General features: G+C 38.2%; 1 protein-coding gene across 1 annotated transcript; it reads left to right on the top strand.

The window, feature by feature from the left end:
* Positions 1-787: 787 nt before the first annotated feature.
* LOC308678760 (olfactory receptor 14I1-like) lies at positions 788-16,678 on the top strand (the record flags this gene model as incomplete). The annotated part of the gene is made up of 2 exons (XM_081345992.1): positions 788-1,007; positions 15,939-16,678. The coding sequence occupies 2 exons, from the start codon at positions 788-790 to the stop codon at positions 16,676-16,678; spliced, it is 960 nt and encodes a 319-aa protein (XP_081202118.1).
* Positions 16,679-16,684: the final 6 nt, after the last annotated feature.

Raw genomic sequence — 16,684 nt, 5'->3', positions numbered from 1 at the left:
CTGGACTAGAATTCACAACCATTCACCTTTTAGACTGTGCCTTACCACTATACCTAACTGGGTATCAGATATACAGTCATGTGAAAGACAAAATATGCCCTCTTTGAGTTTTATGGTCTTATGCATCAGGACATAATAAAAATAGTCTGGTTCTTATAAGTTCTTAAAAGTAGGTAAATACAGTCTCAGATGAACAATAACACATGATATATTATAGCTGGTCTCATTTATTTTACAAAAAGAAAGCCAAAATGTGTGAAAAATTAAGTACATCCTATGATTCAATAGCTTAGAAAATCCGCTTTAGCAGCAATAACTTGAAGTAATCATTTTCTTATGATTTTATCAGTTCTCATATTTTAGAAGAGTGCCAACAGATACACTATAGGGAAATGGAAAATAAATATAACAAAATCTCATTTTATTAATTATTGAACAAAAACGATAGGAAAGAGGAAATTTCCATGATTAAAGATTGTGAGCCATTCACTTTTTTGGGGAGGGGGGGAAGGTATTGCTAATATTTTAAATTAGAAACAAAGCAAGCCTATCCCTGAGATAGGCTTCAACTTATTTTTGTAAGGCACTGGTGGTATTAAAAATATCTATTAGATATCATACAGAACTTTAAACTAAAACAAGACAATTCATAAGTAAGGAGGTTGTGTTGGTACTCAGAAAATTGAATGTAGATTTAGAAGTAGGGATTTTTACATCTTCAAAAAATTAATTTAATAGATAATTTTTTAATACAGCTCCTTTAAATTTAGGGATATCATAATTCAAAATGGATAATGACACATCTGGATTTCTACTCTTGGAATTCTCAAAGATTTGGAAGCTGCAGACTACATACGGAATTCTATTACTTATACTGTATTTAATGATAGTAACAGGGAACCTTCTCATCATTATTGCAGTGGTTTTTGACCACCACCTGCACATCCCTATGTACTTCTTCCTGATGAATTTAGCCATGCAAGACATTGGTTCTATTACAGTCATTATCCCCAAAGCTATTTCTTATGGATATCAGATTTATTTCATATTCTGGGTGCATTGCTCACGTTTTCTCATCAGTCTTCTTCTTGAACTATTGTATTTCCCTCCTTACTATTATGGCATATGATCAATATGTTGCTACTTGTAACCCTTTACAATATGAAATGATCATGAACAGGAGAGCTTGCATCTAAATGGTTGGCAGAGTGTGTGTTGTCAGTTTCCTTAATAGTGCATTACACACTATTGTAACATTTACTACTTCTTTTTGTTCTAAAAATATCAACCAGTTCTACTGTGAAATTCCACATCTACTTAAAATTATTTGCTCTGGTTTATATGTAACTGAAATTGGAATTGTAGTATTTACTGCTATATTAGTAATGGTTATTTTTTTCTTCATTGTTGTTACTTACAGTGTGTTCAAATTTTCTCTGCTGTACTGAGAATCCCTTCTGTTAGAATATGTTGTTGAAAAAATGGTTTGTTTAACAGAGTATTATTAATACACAGTGGAAGTTGTACTGGGACTTTTAGGCAAACAGTAATGCACTAACACGAGTTTTATAACTTATTTTTACTCAGACAACAAAAAGAAACACAGTAAGAAATAGTCCAAGTATCAATCCAGTATCATGCACATAAAAGTCAGTCCATAAAAAACATAGTATCAAAATACAAAAGCTGCTTACCAATATCAAAAACAATATACACTGTAGCAAGCAGTTGATTCTTGAGAGAATAAATATCAAGTTAGCAAACAAGAGAACAAGAGGTATCCAAACACTAACATCAAACACATATACAAGAGCAACTACGTGTAACATCTAACTCTCTTTTATGTGGAATAATTACAGCCACACCCTTAGGCCGTTTAACTCCTTAAAGGTGCTTTTACTCCATTATATAATATTGTCACCCAAATCAAGTTTAATCTCTAACAATCTCCCCTTTTGGGTGGCATATTATACATATATTTTTACAATCTCAAATTACACATATCACAAACAGATTTATGCTTTATAGCACCCTGAGCTTTAGTAAACTGGTCAGCAATATTATCTTCAGTTGCACAATATTCCAGTTTAATCAAATTATCTTTAACACATTGTCTGACATTTAGATACCGTAGATCCGTATGTTTTGATCTAGTTTTCACTGCAGCATTAGTTGCTAATTTTATAGCTGCTTGATTGTCTTCATACACTTTTATTGGTTCATTACAATTTAAACCCATATCAAACAATAATTGTTTCCATACCAATAGCTCAGTACATAATAAAGATAAACAAGAAAATTCGGATTCAGTTGTTGATAAGCTTATATGCTTCTGTCTGTTAGACCTCCATCCTACTAAAGCGTTTCCCAATAATACAACCAATCCTGAAGTGGATTTCCTGGTTACAGTATCAGATGCAAAACTAGCATCTGCAAATGCTTTTAGTTCCAATTCCTTTGTTGGCTCTAGATATAGAGAATAATGTATGGTGTGCTTCAAATATCTTAAAACTCTTTTCGCACCTTGCCAACATCTGGTTGTAGGATTCTCACAATATCTAGCTAAATGATTAACTGTAAATGCTATATCAGGTCTTGACCAGTTACATAAATACATCAAGCTGCCTATTAATGATTGATATATCTTTTTATCAAAGACATTGCTGTTATCTGCTGAACTCTCAAAACCTTGAACCATAGGTATTTTTACTGGTTTACAGTTTTCCATATTATAACGTTTCAGCAAACCATTAATTTTCTTAGCTTGAGACAATTTAAATCCTTTACTAGTCCTGACAATATCCAGCCCTAGATAATGACTAATAGCTCCTAGATCTTTTACTCTAAATTTTCTTTTTAACCCTGAAATTATTCTTTCAGTTTCTGTTTCATCTTTTGCTATAATAGCAATATCATCAGTGAATAATAATAACAATGATAATTCACTATTTTGCTGTTTTATAAATAAACAAGGATCTGCAATACTAGCTTTAAATCCCAAACTATTTAACTCTTTTACTAAACATCTATTCCACTCATAACCTGACTGTTTTAAACCATACAAACTCTTATTCAGTTTCCAACAGTACCCTACCTTACTTTCTATTCCTGATGGAACTTTCATATATATATCATGGTTTAATGTTGCATGCAAATAAGCAGTTTCAATATCTACATGTTTTATACCATAATTCTTATTTGCTGCCCAAACTAAAGCAGCCCTAAGAGTGGAAGCTCTTAACGTTGGGGAAAATACTTCATCATAGTCACTATTATTCTGTGCAAATCCTTGAGCAACTAATCTTGCTTTATGTATTACCTCTCCTGTAACACTTTCTTTCAGTTTAAAAACCCATTTACATCCAATTAACTTTTCTGTTTTAGGTATTTTAACCTCTTGATAAACATTAAGATCTTGCAAAGACTTTATTTCTTTATCCATAGCTACCTTCCAATTCTTTCTTTCATTCTCAGGATACATTTTTATTTCTTCAACATTAGAAGGTTCAATGTCTATTTGACAAATTAAACCTGCCTCGAAACGATCAGGCTGTCGTCTTTCCCTGTTAGACCTTCTGAGAATTATTGGACTTATAGGTACATTTACATTATTATCTTCTTCCTCTCCTGTCTCCACTATCAGTGGTTCTTGTTTGATCTCTGTAGCAGGTTCCTCCTCTTCTTTATCACTTTCATTTGAGGAGTTAGTTAAATCTTGTTGAGGAATATATACAATATCTTCTACCCTTTCCCAGCCTGACTGTTCTTGAAAAACAGCGCTAGAACTACAATAAATGTTTTTAGTACCTTTCTCCCAGAACCGATAAGACTTATGGTTTAACTCATAGCCAACAAAAAATAATTGTTTAGCTCTATGTTCTCCTTTATTTCTTATTGAACTTGGAATATGTACCCAAGCAGGTGTCCCAAATGTGTGAATATAACTAAGATTTGGTTTTCTCTTATACCATAAGGTATAAGGAATTTTACCTGTAGCTGAACTAACCACATTGTTTAAAATATGATTAGCACATTTTGCTGCTTCTCCCCATAAGCTATCAGGTAAACCAGAATCTTCAATCATAGATCTAATCATAGCTTGCAATGTTTGGCCCCTCCGTTCAACAAATGCATTATGCTGAGGTCTATAAGGAGCTGTACGTCTATGCTCTATTCCCTCTGAAACTAACAGCTCATTGAACTGTTTATTAACAAACTCAGTTCCATTGTCTGTTATTATGGTTTTTACATTTAACTGAGTTTTCCTTTGTACAAACTTGAGCCAATTAGATATTGTTTGTATAGTTTCAGTTTTTGACGTAAGGAGATAACAGAACCCATATCTGCTATAATGGTCTAGAATATTTAATATGTAGCAAGCACCCCCTAAACTGGGTTTCATAGGACCTATCAAATCCATAAATACCAGTTCTAATGGAGTTGTGGTTTTAAATCCATCTAACCTATTAGCTGGTGCTGCCCTGCTCTTTTCTCTACCACATACGTTACACTGCAGATATTTCTTACAAGCCTTTAACTTAAACCCATTAGACAAAGCTACAGTTCTTTTTAGTGTACTAAAATTCACATGACCCAATCTTCTATGTAATAAATGAATACATTCATCATGTGGTTTTTGATTTGTACAAGTAGTAGCCATTATTATAGGATCATTGCTAATTACAAACAAACCGTCTTTCATATTAGCTATTAAGTTCACTTCATTCTTTTGAATAAGACATTCCTCCCCTTGGAAAGTAACTTTAAAACCTGCTTCCAATAATGCCTTAACTGATAATAGATTATAATCACATCTGGGAACATATAGCATTTCCAAATTTTGTTTTAAAAATGAACAGTAAACCTTACCCTCTCCAGAGACCTTGACTCTCAGGCCATTAGCCATAGAAATATATTTTTCACTAGACCTTATATTCTCAAAATCCCTTTTTATTTTTGAAATACAGTGTGTAGCTCCACTATCTACCACCCACCAATTGTGGTTATTAGTAGTTCTATTAGCTACAGCTACATTAATCAGCTTTTTATTCTTTCTATGGCTTTCCTTTCTCTGACAATTACTATTCTGACAAAACTTAGCAATATGTCCCTTTAACCCACAATTAAAGCATTTCCTTAAAATATAAGCAGATTCAGTCTTCTTTATTTCCTGTTGCAACGGCTCTCTCAACTGTTTCCTCTCCATACGACATCTTGATTCTTCCAACAACCTTCCAGTTATTGAAGAAACAGTTAGGTCTTCTTTGGACAAAACCTCCAAGGACGATACAAAGGCATCGTAGCTCTCATCCAATGATGATAAAATGATGTAAACCTGGTGAAGCTCTGAGAAAATAAGTTCTTTTTCTTGCAGTTCCAACAAAGTTGCTTTTATAAAGTTAAGGTGAGCTAACATATCGCCATTCTTTTCCAGTCTAGCTCTAAATAGCTTTCTGGTAAGATTTATATGAGCACCAACACTGTCCCGAACAAAAATCTTTTTCAACTTAGCCCAACATTTAGCAGCAGACTCTTCTCCACGCACATGGACTAGCTGTTGGTCTCCTAATGTTAGCCCAATGATAGATAAAGCCTTATCATTGTCTTTATTGAAGTCTACAATCTTCTTGTTATCTTCTTCATTAGTTGGATCCCAGGCAGTTACATCAGGAGGATTATGGACTATTTTCCAAAGACCTTGATTTTGTAATAGCAAACTACATTGTGTAGACCAGGATACGTAGTTTGACCCATTAAGCCGGGTAATGCAGAATGGATTGAATAGTCCTTGTGCCATTGTCTGAATTTGAAAACTCAGTTAGGAAATATAAATACAATACTGTGCCTGTCCTCAGCACCACACTGGATCTGGGCCCATAACCATTGTTAGAATATGTTGTTGAAAAAATGGTTTGTTTAACAGAGTATTATTAATACACAGTGGAAGTTGTACTGGGACTTTTAGGCAAACAGTAATGCACTAACACGAGTTTTATAACTTATTTTTACTCAGACAACAAAAAGAAACACAGTAAGAAATAGTCCAAGTATCAATCCAGTATCATGCACATAAAAGTCAGTCCATAAAAAAACATAGTATCAAAATACAAAAGCTGCTTACCAATATCAAAAACAATATACACTGTAGCAAGCAGTTGATTCTTGAGAGAATAAATATCAAGTTAGCAAACAAGAGAACAAGAGGTATCCAAACACTAACATCAAACACATATACAAGAGCAACTACGTGTAACATCTAACTCTCTTTTATGTGGAATAATTACAGCCACACCCTTAGGCCGTTTAACTCCTTAAAGGTGCTTTTACTCCATTATATAATATTGTCACCCAAATCAAGTTTAATCTCTAACACCTTCTATTCAAGGAAGGGAAAAAGCCTTCTCCACTTGTCTTCCCCACCTCATTGTCATCACCATATTTTTATTTTCTGGTTGGTTTGCCTACCTAAGGACAATATCCGACAGTGCTTCACACCTTGATTTCATAATTACAATAATGTATTCCATTATCCCATCCATTTTAAATCCATTGATCTATGGCAGAAGCTCCGAAACTTTTCTATACCCCGCACCTATAGAATGCTTCTGATATATTCTTCTACACCTTACAAAAGTTCAAAATAATGAATTATGCATATACACTATAATTTTGAAACTTCTAAACCCAAGTTTTCATACCCCCTGGAATATCGTCTTGCACCCCTGGTTGGGATCCCATCATCTATGGCATGAGAAATAAGCTGATTAAAATTGTGCTTATAAGACTTCTTAAATTTAAATAATTTCTTTCTAAAGAAATATGAGCAGCAAGATTATTTATCTATTTATAAAAATCTGAAAAGAAATCAGACAGCAAGCAAGAAATATAAAACTTCATTCATCTGTTTCAATGTATTTATCAAGCCAAAATTGTTATAAATTGGATTTGTGTCTGTTATATGACTCAGCCCCAAGGTACCAATAGTAAAAGATAGTGAAATGTGATTGAATGAGATTGAATGTTTTTTACTCTGCAACCAATAATAAAAACATATTAAAGCTGGATTGAATATGCTTCTAAAATCTTTATATTTATTATTGTTCAAGAAAGACCTATATTGGTATTTGATAAACTGTTATAATTTTAGTAAGTCCAGGTGATGTGTTAACCACTCATATCTTACAGGCATATATAAATAAAAAGACAGAAACATAACTACCGTATATACTTGAGTATAAGCCGACTCGAGTATAAGCCGAGACCCCCAATTTTACCCCCAAAAACTGGAAAAAGTTATTGACTCGAGTATAAGCCGAGGCTGGGAAATGCAGCAGCTGGAGGCTGGATCCCCCTGCTGAGATGAGAGAACGGGGTGGCAAGCCGCCGAGAGAATGGGGCGGTGGAGTGCTCCGCCGAGAGAATGGGGCGGCTTGCTGTTCTCTCAGTGCAGCACGGCAGAGGCTGGATCTCGCGAAAGAAGTCTCCGCTGAGCGAGAGAATGAGGCGTCTCAGCGCCCATTTTCTCGGTGAAGACTTCTTTCAGGGGATGCAGCTTCTGCTGTCCCTTTCTCTCAGCTGCCCAGTGGAACAGCTTGCCACCAGAAATCAAGAGTGCTCCATCACTGGAGGTTTTTAAGAAGAGACTGGACATTCACCTGTCTGAGATGGTATCGGTCAGTGGTGGCGAAACTTTTAGAGACCGAGTGCCCAAACCGCAAGCCAAAACCCACTTGTTTATCACAAAGTGCCAAGGCAGCATCGGCATTCTGGTGCCCTCGGGGGAGGGGACAGGGAGGCGCCTCTGAGTGCCGTCTCTGGCACGAAAAAAAAGGGGGAGCAAAAAATGGGCCACCGTACCGCAAGGCACAAAAACGCCAACCGCCGTGCCGCAGGGTGCAGATACAAGGCACCGCATCACGTGAGAACGGGGCTGGGCTAGTGAGTATCACGCAGGCACTAGCCCCGCCCCCTTTGCAGCATGTGCCTGCTCGTGGCCCCGTGCGCGCATGCACGCATGTAAAATGCTTCCCCCTCCCTTTTCTTCCAGTCCACCAACCAACAAGGACCTGCTGCTGGCAGCGGTGGTGGCGCACGTGCCAACAGAGAGGGCTCTGAGTGCCACCTCTGGCAGGCGTGCCATAGGTTCACCACCACTGGTATAGGTCCTCCTGCTTGAGCAAGGGGCTGGACTAGAAGACCTCCAAGGTCCCTTCCAGCTCTATTCTATTCTATTCTATTCTATTCTATTCTATTCTATTCTATTCTATTCTATTCTATTCTATTCTATTCTATTCTATTCTATTCTATTCTATTCTATTCTATTCCATTCACTTTCTATATTTCTATTCTATTCTATTCTATTCTATTCTATTCTATTCTATTCTATTCACTTTCTATATTTCTATTCTATTCTATTCTTATTACCATTCTCTATTCTATTCTATTCTATTCTATTCTATTCTATTCTATTCTATTCTATTCTATTCACTTTCTATATTTCTATTCTATTCTATTCCATTCACTTTCTATATTTCTATTCTATTCTATTCTATTCTATTCTATTCTATTCTATTCTATTCTATTCTATTCTATTCTATTCTATTCTATTCTATTCTATTCTATTCTATTCTATTCTATTCACTTTCTATATTTCTATTCTATTCTATTCTATTCTATTCTATTCTATTCTATTCTATTCTATTCTATTCACTTTCTATATTTCTATTCTATTCTATTCTATTCCATTCACTTTCTATTCTATTCTATTCTATTCTATTCTATTCTATTCTATTCTATTCTATTCTATTCTATTCTATTCTATTCTATTCTATTCTATTCTATTCTATTCACTTTCTATATTTCTATTCTATTCTATTCTATTCTATTCTATTCTATTCTATTCTATTCTATTCTATTCTATTCTATTCTATTCTATTCTATTCTATTCACTTTCTATATTTCTATTCTATTCTATTCTATTCCATTCACTTTCTATATTTCTATTCTATTCTATTCTATTCTATTCTATTCTATTCTATTCTATTCTATTCTATTCTATTCTATTCTATTCTATTCTATTCTATTCACTTTCTATATTTCTATTCTATTCTATTCTATTCTATTCTATTCTATTCTATTCTATTCTGTTCTGTTCTGTTCTGTTCTGTTCTGTTCTGTTCTGTTCTGTTCTGTTCTACGTTCTGTTCCAATCCATTCCATATTTTCTATTCCATTCTGTTCCACTGTCAGAGCCCATCGGAGGCAACCCAGTCAGGCCAAACAGGAGTTACACTAAGGCTACGCAGCCTCTCCTCTCAACCTGAACCCCTCCTTACCTTTCCTTTTATCTGCATCCTATTTTTAACTGCCGGCTCTGCCCTGCCCTATTTTGTCCTGTGAGGATGGGGAGAAACAGCAAGTGAGTGAGGATGGGGAGAAACAGCAAGAAGACCGGGTGGGGTGGGGTGGGTTAATCACTAAACCTTCCAGTGTTTAACCAAAGCAGCTTTTGCATTTGTCAAGCTCTGCTAGCAGGGCACTGGACGGGCCTGGCGGAGCTGCTAAAGGTGAACGGGAGAAGGTGAGTCTTCGCCGAGAAAATCTCAGCGCCCATTTTCTCGGCGAAGACTTCTTTCGGGGGATGCAGCTTCTGCCGCCCCTTTCTCTCAGCTGCCCAGCTAAGAGAAGGGGTGACAGAGGCTGGATCCTCCGAAACAAGTCTCCGTGAGACGAGAGAACAAGGCGTTGGAGCGCTCCGCGAAGTGTGGGGTGGGGAAGCTTGCCGCCCATTCTCTCAGCGACGAAGACTTCTTTCGGGGGATGCAGCTTCTGCCGCCCCTTTCTCTCAGCTGCCCAGCTAAGAGAAGGGGTGACAGAGGCTGGATCCTCCGAAACAAGTCTCCGTGAGACGAGAGAACAAGGCGTTGGAGCGCTCCATGAAGTGTGGGGTGGGGAAGCTTGCCGCCCATTGTCTCAGCGATGAAGACTTCTTTTGGGGGATGCAGCTTCTGCCGCCCCTTTCTCTCAGCTGCCCAGCTAAGAGAAGGGGTGACAGAGGCTGGATCCTCCGAAACAAGTCTCCGTGAGATGAGAGAACAAGGCGTTGGAGCGCTCCGTGAAGTGTGGGGTGGGGAAGCTTGCCGCCCATTGTCTCAGCGACGAAGACTTCTTTCGGGGGATGCAGCTTCTGCCGCCCCTTTCTCTCAGCTGCCCAGCTAAGAGAAGGGGTGACAGAGGCTGGATCCTCCGAAACAAGTCTCCGTGAGACGAGAGAACAAGGCGTTGGAGCGCTCCGCGAAGTGTGGGGTGGGGAAGCTTGCCGCCCATTCTCTCAGCGACGAAGACTTCTTTCGGGGGATGCAGCTTCTGCCGCCCCTTTCTCTCAGCTGCCCAGCTAAGAGAAGGGGTGACAGAGGCTGGATCCTCCGAAACAAGTCTCTGTGAGACGAGAGAACAAGGCGTTGGAGCGCTCCGCGAAGTGTGGGGTGGGGAAGCTTGCCGCCCATTCTCTCAGCGACGAAGACTTCTTTCGGGGGATGCAGCTTCTGCCGCCCCTTTCTCTCAGCTGCCCAGCTAAGAGAAGGGGTGACAGAGGCTGGATCCTCCGAAACAAGTCTCCGTGAGACGAGAGAACAAGGCGTTGGAGCGCTCCGTGAAGTGTGGGGTGGGGAAGCTTGCCGCCCATTGTCTCAGCGATGAAGACTTCTTTCGGGGGATGCAGCTTCTGCCGCCCCTTTCTCTCAGCTGCCCAGCTAAGAGAAGGGGTGACAGAGGCTGGATCCTCCGAAACAAGTCTCCGTGAGACGAGAGAACAAGGCGTTGGAGCGCTCCGCGAAGTGTGGGGTGGGGAAGCTTGCCGCCCATTCTCTCAGTGACGAAGACTTCTTTCGGGGGATGCAGCTTCTGCCGCCCCTTTCTCTCAGCTGCCCAGCTAAGAGAAGGGGTGACAGAGGCTGGATCCTCCGAAACAAGTCTCCGTGAGACGAGAGAACAAGGCGTTGGAGCGCTCCGCGAAGTGTGGGGTGGGGAAGCTTGCCGCCCATTGTCTCAGCGACGAAGACTTCTTTCGGGGGATGCAGCTTCTGCCGCCCCTTTCTCTCAGCTGCCCAGCTAAGAGAAGGGGTGACAGGGGCTGGATCCTCCGAAACAAGTCTCCGTGAGACGAGAGAACAAGGCGTTGGAGCGCTCCGTGAAGTGTGGGGTGGGGAAGCTTGCCGCCCATTGTCTCAGCGATGAAGACTTCTTTCGGGGGATGCAGCTTCTGCCGCCCCTTTCTCTCAGCTGCCCAGCTAAGAGAAGGGGTGACAGAGGCTGGATCCTCCGAAACAAGTCTCCGTGAGACGAGAGAACAAGGCGTTGGAGCGCTCCGCGAAGTGTGGGGTGGGGAAGCTTGCCGCCCATTCTCTCAGCGACGAAGACTTCTTTCGGGGGATGCAGCTTCTGCCGCCCCTTTCTCTCAGCTGCCCAGCTAAGAGAAGGGGTGACAGAGGCTGGATCCTCCGAAACAAGTCTCCGTGAGACGAGAGAACAAGGCGTTGGAGCGCTCCGCGAAGTGTGGGGTGGGGAAGCTTGCCGCCCATTGTCTCAGCGACGAAGACTTCTTTCGGGGGATGCAGCTTCTGCCGCCCCTTTCTCTCAGCTGCCCAGCTGAGAGAAGGGGGTGACAGAGGCTGGATCCCCCGAAACAAGTCTTCGCCGAGAAAATGGGTGGCAAGCTTCCACCGCCCCATTCTCTTAGCGGAGGCTTGCAGAGGTGGCGGCGGAGCTGCGCGCGCAGCTCTCCAAACCGCCGCAGCCCGTTTGGAGAGCTGCTGCCTTCGTCCATGTTTGATGAAAGCAGCAGCTCTCCAAACGGGGGTAGAAGTTCTTTTTTTTTTGTTGTTGACTGGAGTATAAGCCGAAGTGGAGTTTTTCAGCCCAAAAAGTGGGCTGAAAAATTCGGCTTATACTCAAGTATATACGGTATTCCTTGTACATTTAGTATGCATTTTGAAGTTTGCTCTTTTTTATATACAAATGTTATTGATTTTCTGATATTACATTCACATATTTGAAAAGCAAGGTGGTGGCTGGGTAGTAGTAGTTCAATTACATACAGATATCATTAGTACAGATTTCAAATTGCTACCATAAATATTTCCTCTCTTTTTCCCTTCATATATACTATCTATTTGTAAATTAAAAGACAAGTTTTATCCTATCCATCAGATAGAAAATAACTTTCTTACATACAGTATATCCATAGTTTTTAGTTTACACATATTCTGTTTTAACATACAATCTTTTAGACAATCAATGATCTAATAGAGTTTTCAATTTTAATTTCCACTAACATTTAGATTTAATGTTTGAGATTTATCAATCCCAAGATTTTTAGTATACTCCCAATTCATCTACCCCCATTCCTCACAAAATCTAATATTCAAAATACACATCCCGTTGACTTAACTTCTCAGCCTCTACGTCAACAAGTTAAGGATACAATATGTTATCCTTCCTTTTTGCTAATTTTCAGTTGTTGTTGTTTTTTAAGTAGTAATCAAAATTTCTTTTTATTTCAATATTTAATGCTTCCTCTCTTCCTCTTTATATCTGCTATCTCTTGCTTAAACTGATAATTTTTGTTTTTAACATTCCATATACACCTATTTATTACTTTCAATAATAAGTTTTTAGCTTATCTATATTATTCACCTTTACATGACCTTTATGCCCAAATCAATATTCAAATTAGCTATTAGTATTTATACTGCTAAATTTTAATGACCAAATTTTTTTTCTTTATCTCAGTTCATAACAATGTCTTGCGTTCAACATGCACATCTTACCTATTTAAGTACATTCTGTTTCAGATTTCAATAAGATGGTCGAAACTCCATTCTTCTTGAGCCTTATTCTAGCTTTTTTCCTTTGCCAAATCATCTTCCATGTCCTTGTTTTTGGGTCATTGAACCAATCTCCTTGTAATATCATGTATATTAATTAATATCGGCAAAACCATCCGATTGCCATTTTTTTGAGTGGACTTGTAGGTCTAGTGAGTCATCTCTTTATTCTTCCATATTGACGTAGTTGTTCTGAATTGTTTGTCTTCTCATCCAACTGTTCTTTTTCTAGATCCTCTAGTTCCTTCTGAGTTGTATAAGAAACCTTTTCCTTTTTCCAGGTTGTCAATGTCTTTTCTGGATTTTCAAATATCAATATTTGTTTAATAGTAGATTCTTCTGTCATGGTACTTGAATGTTTCATTTTTTCTATTGTATTTTGTATAGATGGTTCTTTAATTGTGGTCAAAGTTTGGGCTTTCATATCTAGGCTGTCTTCTTGTTCCTTCACATAGCCTCTTAGTATTTCATTGGTTGTGGTAAGAATTTGGATTAGTGTTTTTAACATAGAAAGAGTTTGTTGATCTTCATCTATAAATAAATTTTGTTCCTGGTCTTCTTCCATGTTGGTATTTTAAACTAAAGGATTTACATTTAGAAAATCGAAAAGAAAGTTTTTTTTTTCCTAGATAGGGAACACAAAGCCTCTGGCAGCTGTTGTTTCGAAGTTTTCAAGGTTATGTATCTTATCTATTTCCCTGGACAGTCAGCAAGACCCCTTTTAAAGTTTCCCTTTGAGTCCCAAAGTTGTCTTAATCTTTTAGGTAATTCTTTCTTTTTTTTCATAAGAAAGAATCCAGATTTCCAGCAGAAGTAGACAATGAACAATAGGAAATAAAAAATCTTTCAATCCACATGGTTTGAGAAATAAAGTTCCAATTGGGATTCAGTTACTTTTTCAACATTTAAAACGCCCCTGGGTATTTAGTCGCCACTCTTTCTGGAGGGACAGCTGAAATCTCCCTTCCCTCACCGCAGGGGGGAAATTGCTTGGCAGCTTAAGGAGGTACAGAAAGTAATTATGGTGTAAAAGAAGTAGATCTCAACCAGTCTCTTTTGCGCTGCTTTAAGAGTTGCCTGGTGGAAAATGTGACTTCGGCTGTTCACAGCCTAGGGACGAGCCATAATGGCCGGTCCTTTTGTCCACCAGTTTGGAGAGATCGCCAGGTCCACCGGGAAAGTTGTGGCTCTCCCACTTTCCAGCGAGCACCTCTCCTTGCTGGTCACCTCTTCAGTGTGACTTATATGGAAAATATTCTGTAAAAAAATCATGACTTAAAAAGCCTGCTTTCTGGCCTTCCTCCTGAGAGAGGAAGTCAAAACAGGAAAGAGTCATAATAGGCCATCTCTACATGACAAGACCAGATGGGCAGATTTGATTTTCACTACTGTATACATTGCTAAAGTGCTACACAATAAAGGTTTTTAAAAAATATTGATATTTCTATTGAATTCAAAAACCTACTGGTAACAATGTGGAGACTTCAGAATAAATGCTCTTCTTATTTAATGTGGGGATGGCCCATCAGGATTCTAGCTGCCACCTTAAGCTGCAAACTATTTTTGAGTGCCTGAGATTTATAATACAAGTCATCTGGACCTGCCCTGAATGGCTACAAGATAATGCCTTTGCAACTTAAAGTCTTTGTACCATCTTCTTATATATTTAGAAAAGTAATGCTGTTGGTTTGAATAAGCTGCTGGCAAAAGAAATGGTTTCTCAGGCCAGAATACCTACCCATATTGAAGAAACAGACATTTTGTTAACATCATTGTTGGTACACTAGCAAAAGCATTTCAGTTTATTAGGATTTCATGCAGAGTTATGGTTTCATGGGATGATGTAATGATATCCTAAAAAATAAAATGTCCTAGCTTAATAGTCATTCTAATTTTCGGTAAAATCAAATGTTTTGGTAAAATCAAATGTGGAAATTTAGTAATGAGGATATATTACATCATCAGTGGAGGAGAGCCTGTTAGATTAATAGGATTAATTATTTGTTAATAACTTTATATGAGTATGTATACAACAAGAACTTAAGCTTCATTATACAATACTTCAAACAGGAAACTATGAAAGGCCAACCAAGAATCATATAAACTATTGAATACACTCAAGGATTTGTATCCATCTAATGTTCTACAAAAACTATCACAATCCTGCATCATTGTTTTAAACAGTTTAGAAAAGTTAATAATAATAATAATAAAACCCTAAATTCATAAGTACTTCACTTTTATATAATCTGCCAAAATTTCATGGGTGCTACCTAAAGCTTTATTTGAAAACTCTTGGTTAAAAAAAATATTTTTTTTGTCAAGGCCATTTCCCTGTCCATACTGCAACTGCTCATGGGCCCCCTTTGTTTCTTCCCCTTCACTCAAATCTAGTTTTCACAGTCATTTTACCTTTGAATCAATATAAGGTAATAAAAATAACCTTGTGCCATTATTATGGCAATCTGAAAGTCATTATACAGCACGTCCTTTGGGTTAAAGTCAACTTAAAAAAAAACTACAAGTTCCTTCTCATGCAACTTTTTATTACAAAAATTGCATAGTTAATATGTCTTTTGGTAAAACTTTTTAAAAATTGACTGAACAAACCAAAATCTCTTGTGGCCTAATTAATACAATTTGAAGGCTATTTTAATAGCTGTTGTTTAGACTAAAGTCAAAGTCAACTTTAGTTTGAGCTCCATTGTCCAATGCATAATTTCATTCAGTACTGATCAACTGAGAAATGAACTCCTGGGGAATAGCTACAGACTTTCCACGGATGAAAATTGTCCCCATCTCTTTAGCACTACCAGGTCTGAGAAAATGATATTCATAGTGTTCCAGCCCATGTCAATCCTGGTGCATTGAAAAGGAATCTGATCTTCCAGTTCTTTTCACAGACTGCAAAGAGAAAATAGCACTATGGAGAGAATCTCATTGAGAATCTCATTATTATCACTGTCATTCTTCACAGTCATCAACTTCACTCACCCATGTATTTTTTTCTAGCCAACCTATCTTTCCAAGATCTTGGTTCCATCTCTGTCACAGTTCCTAAATCATTATTGAATTCTTTGATGAACACTGAAGCTATTTCTTACTCTGGATGTCTTTGTCAAGTTTTCTTCTTTGTTTTCTTTGTAATGTCTCATCTCTTCCTTCTTGGTGTCATGGCATATGATCGTTATGTAGCCATCTGCAACCCACTACATTATGAGATGATGATGAACAAAAAAGTCTGTGTCCAAATGGCAACCAATGCATGGATGGGTGGCCTTTTCTACTCTGCTCTTTATACTGGAAATTTATTCACAATGGAGTTCTGTTCCAGAGTCATCAATCAATTCTTCTGTGATATTCCTCAATTACTCCAGATCTCCTGCTCTGATTCATACTTCACCAAATTCTGGACTCTCATCTTTGGTTCTTGTTTAGGATTCATTCAGTTTGCTGTAATTGCTTTTTCTTACGTGCAGATCTTCAGAGAAGTTTTTAGAATCCCATCCTCCCAAGGAAAACAAAAGGCCTTGTCTACTTGCTTACCCCATCTCACAGTCATTTGTTTGTTTGCGGTAAGTGGTACCCTTGCCTATTTCAGCCCAACATCTACCACCTCTTCAGCCTTATATCCATTTATATCTATATTTTACTGTGTGGTACCACCACTCTTAAACCCACTAGTTTATAGCATGAGGAATAAGGAACTGAAAATAGCATTCTGGAAACAAATTCTCAATATTTGTCCTAATTCCTTATGCAAAAATCATTCTTGGTTTCCACTATTCCGATAAACTGTT

The sequence above is a fragment of the Vipera berus genome, assembly GCF_964194415.1.
Source record: "Vipera berus genome assembly, chromosome: Z".
NCBI lineage: Eukaryota > Metazoa > Chordata > Lepidosauria > Squamata > Viperidae > Vipera > Vipera berus.
This window is presented reverse-complemented; position numbering and strand designations above follow the sequence as displayed.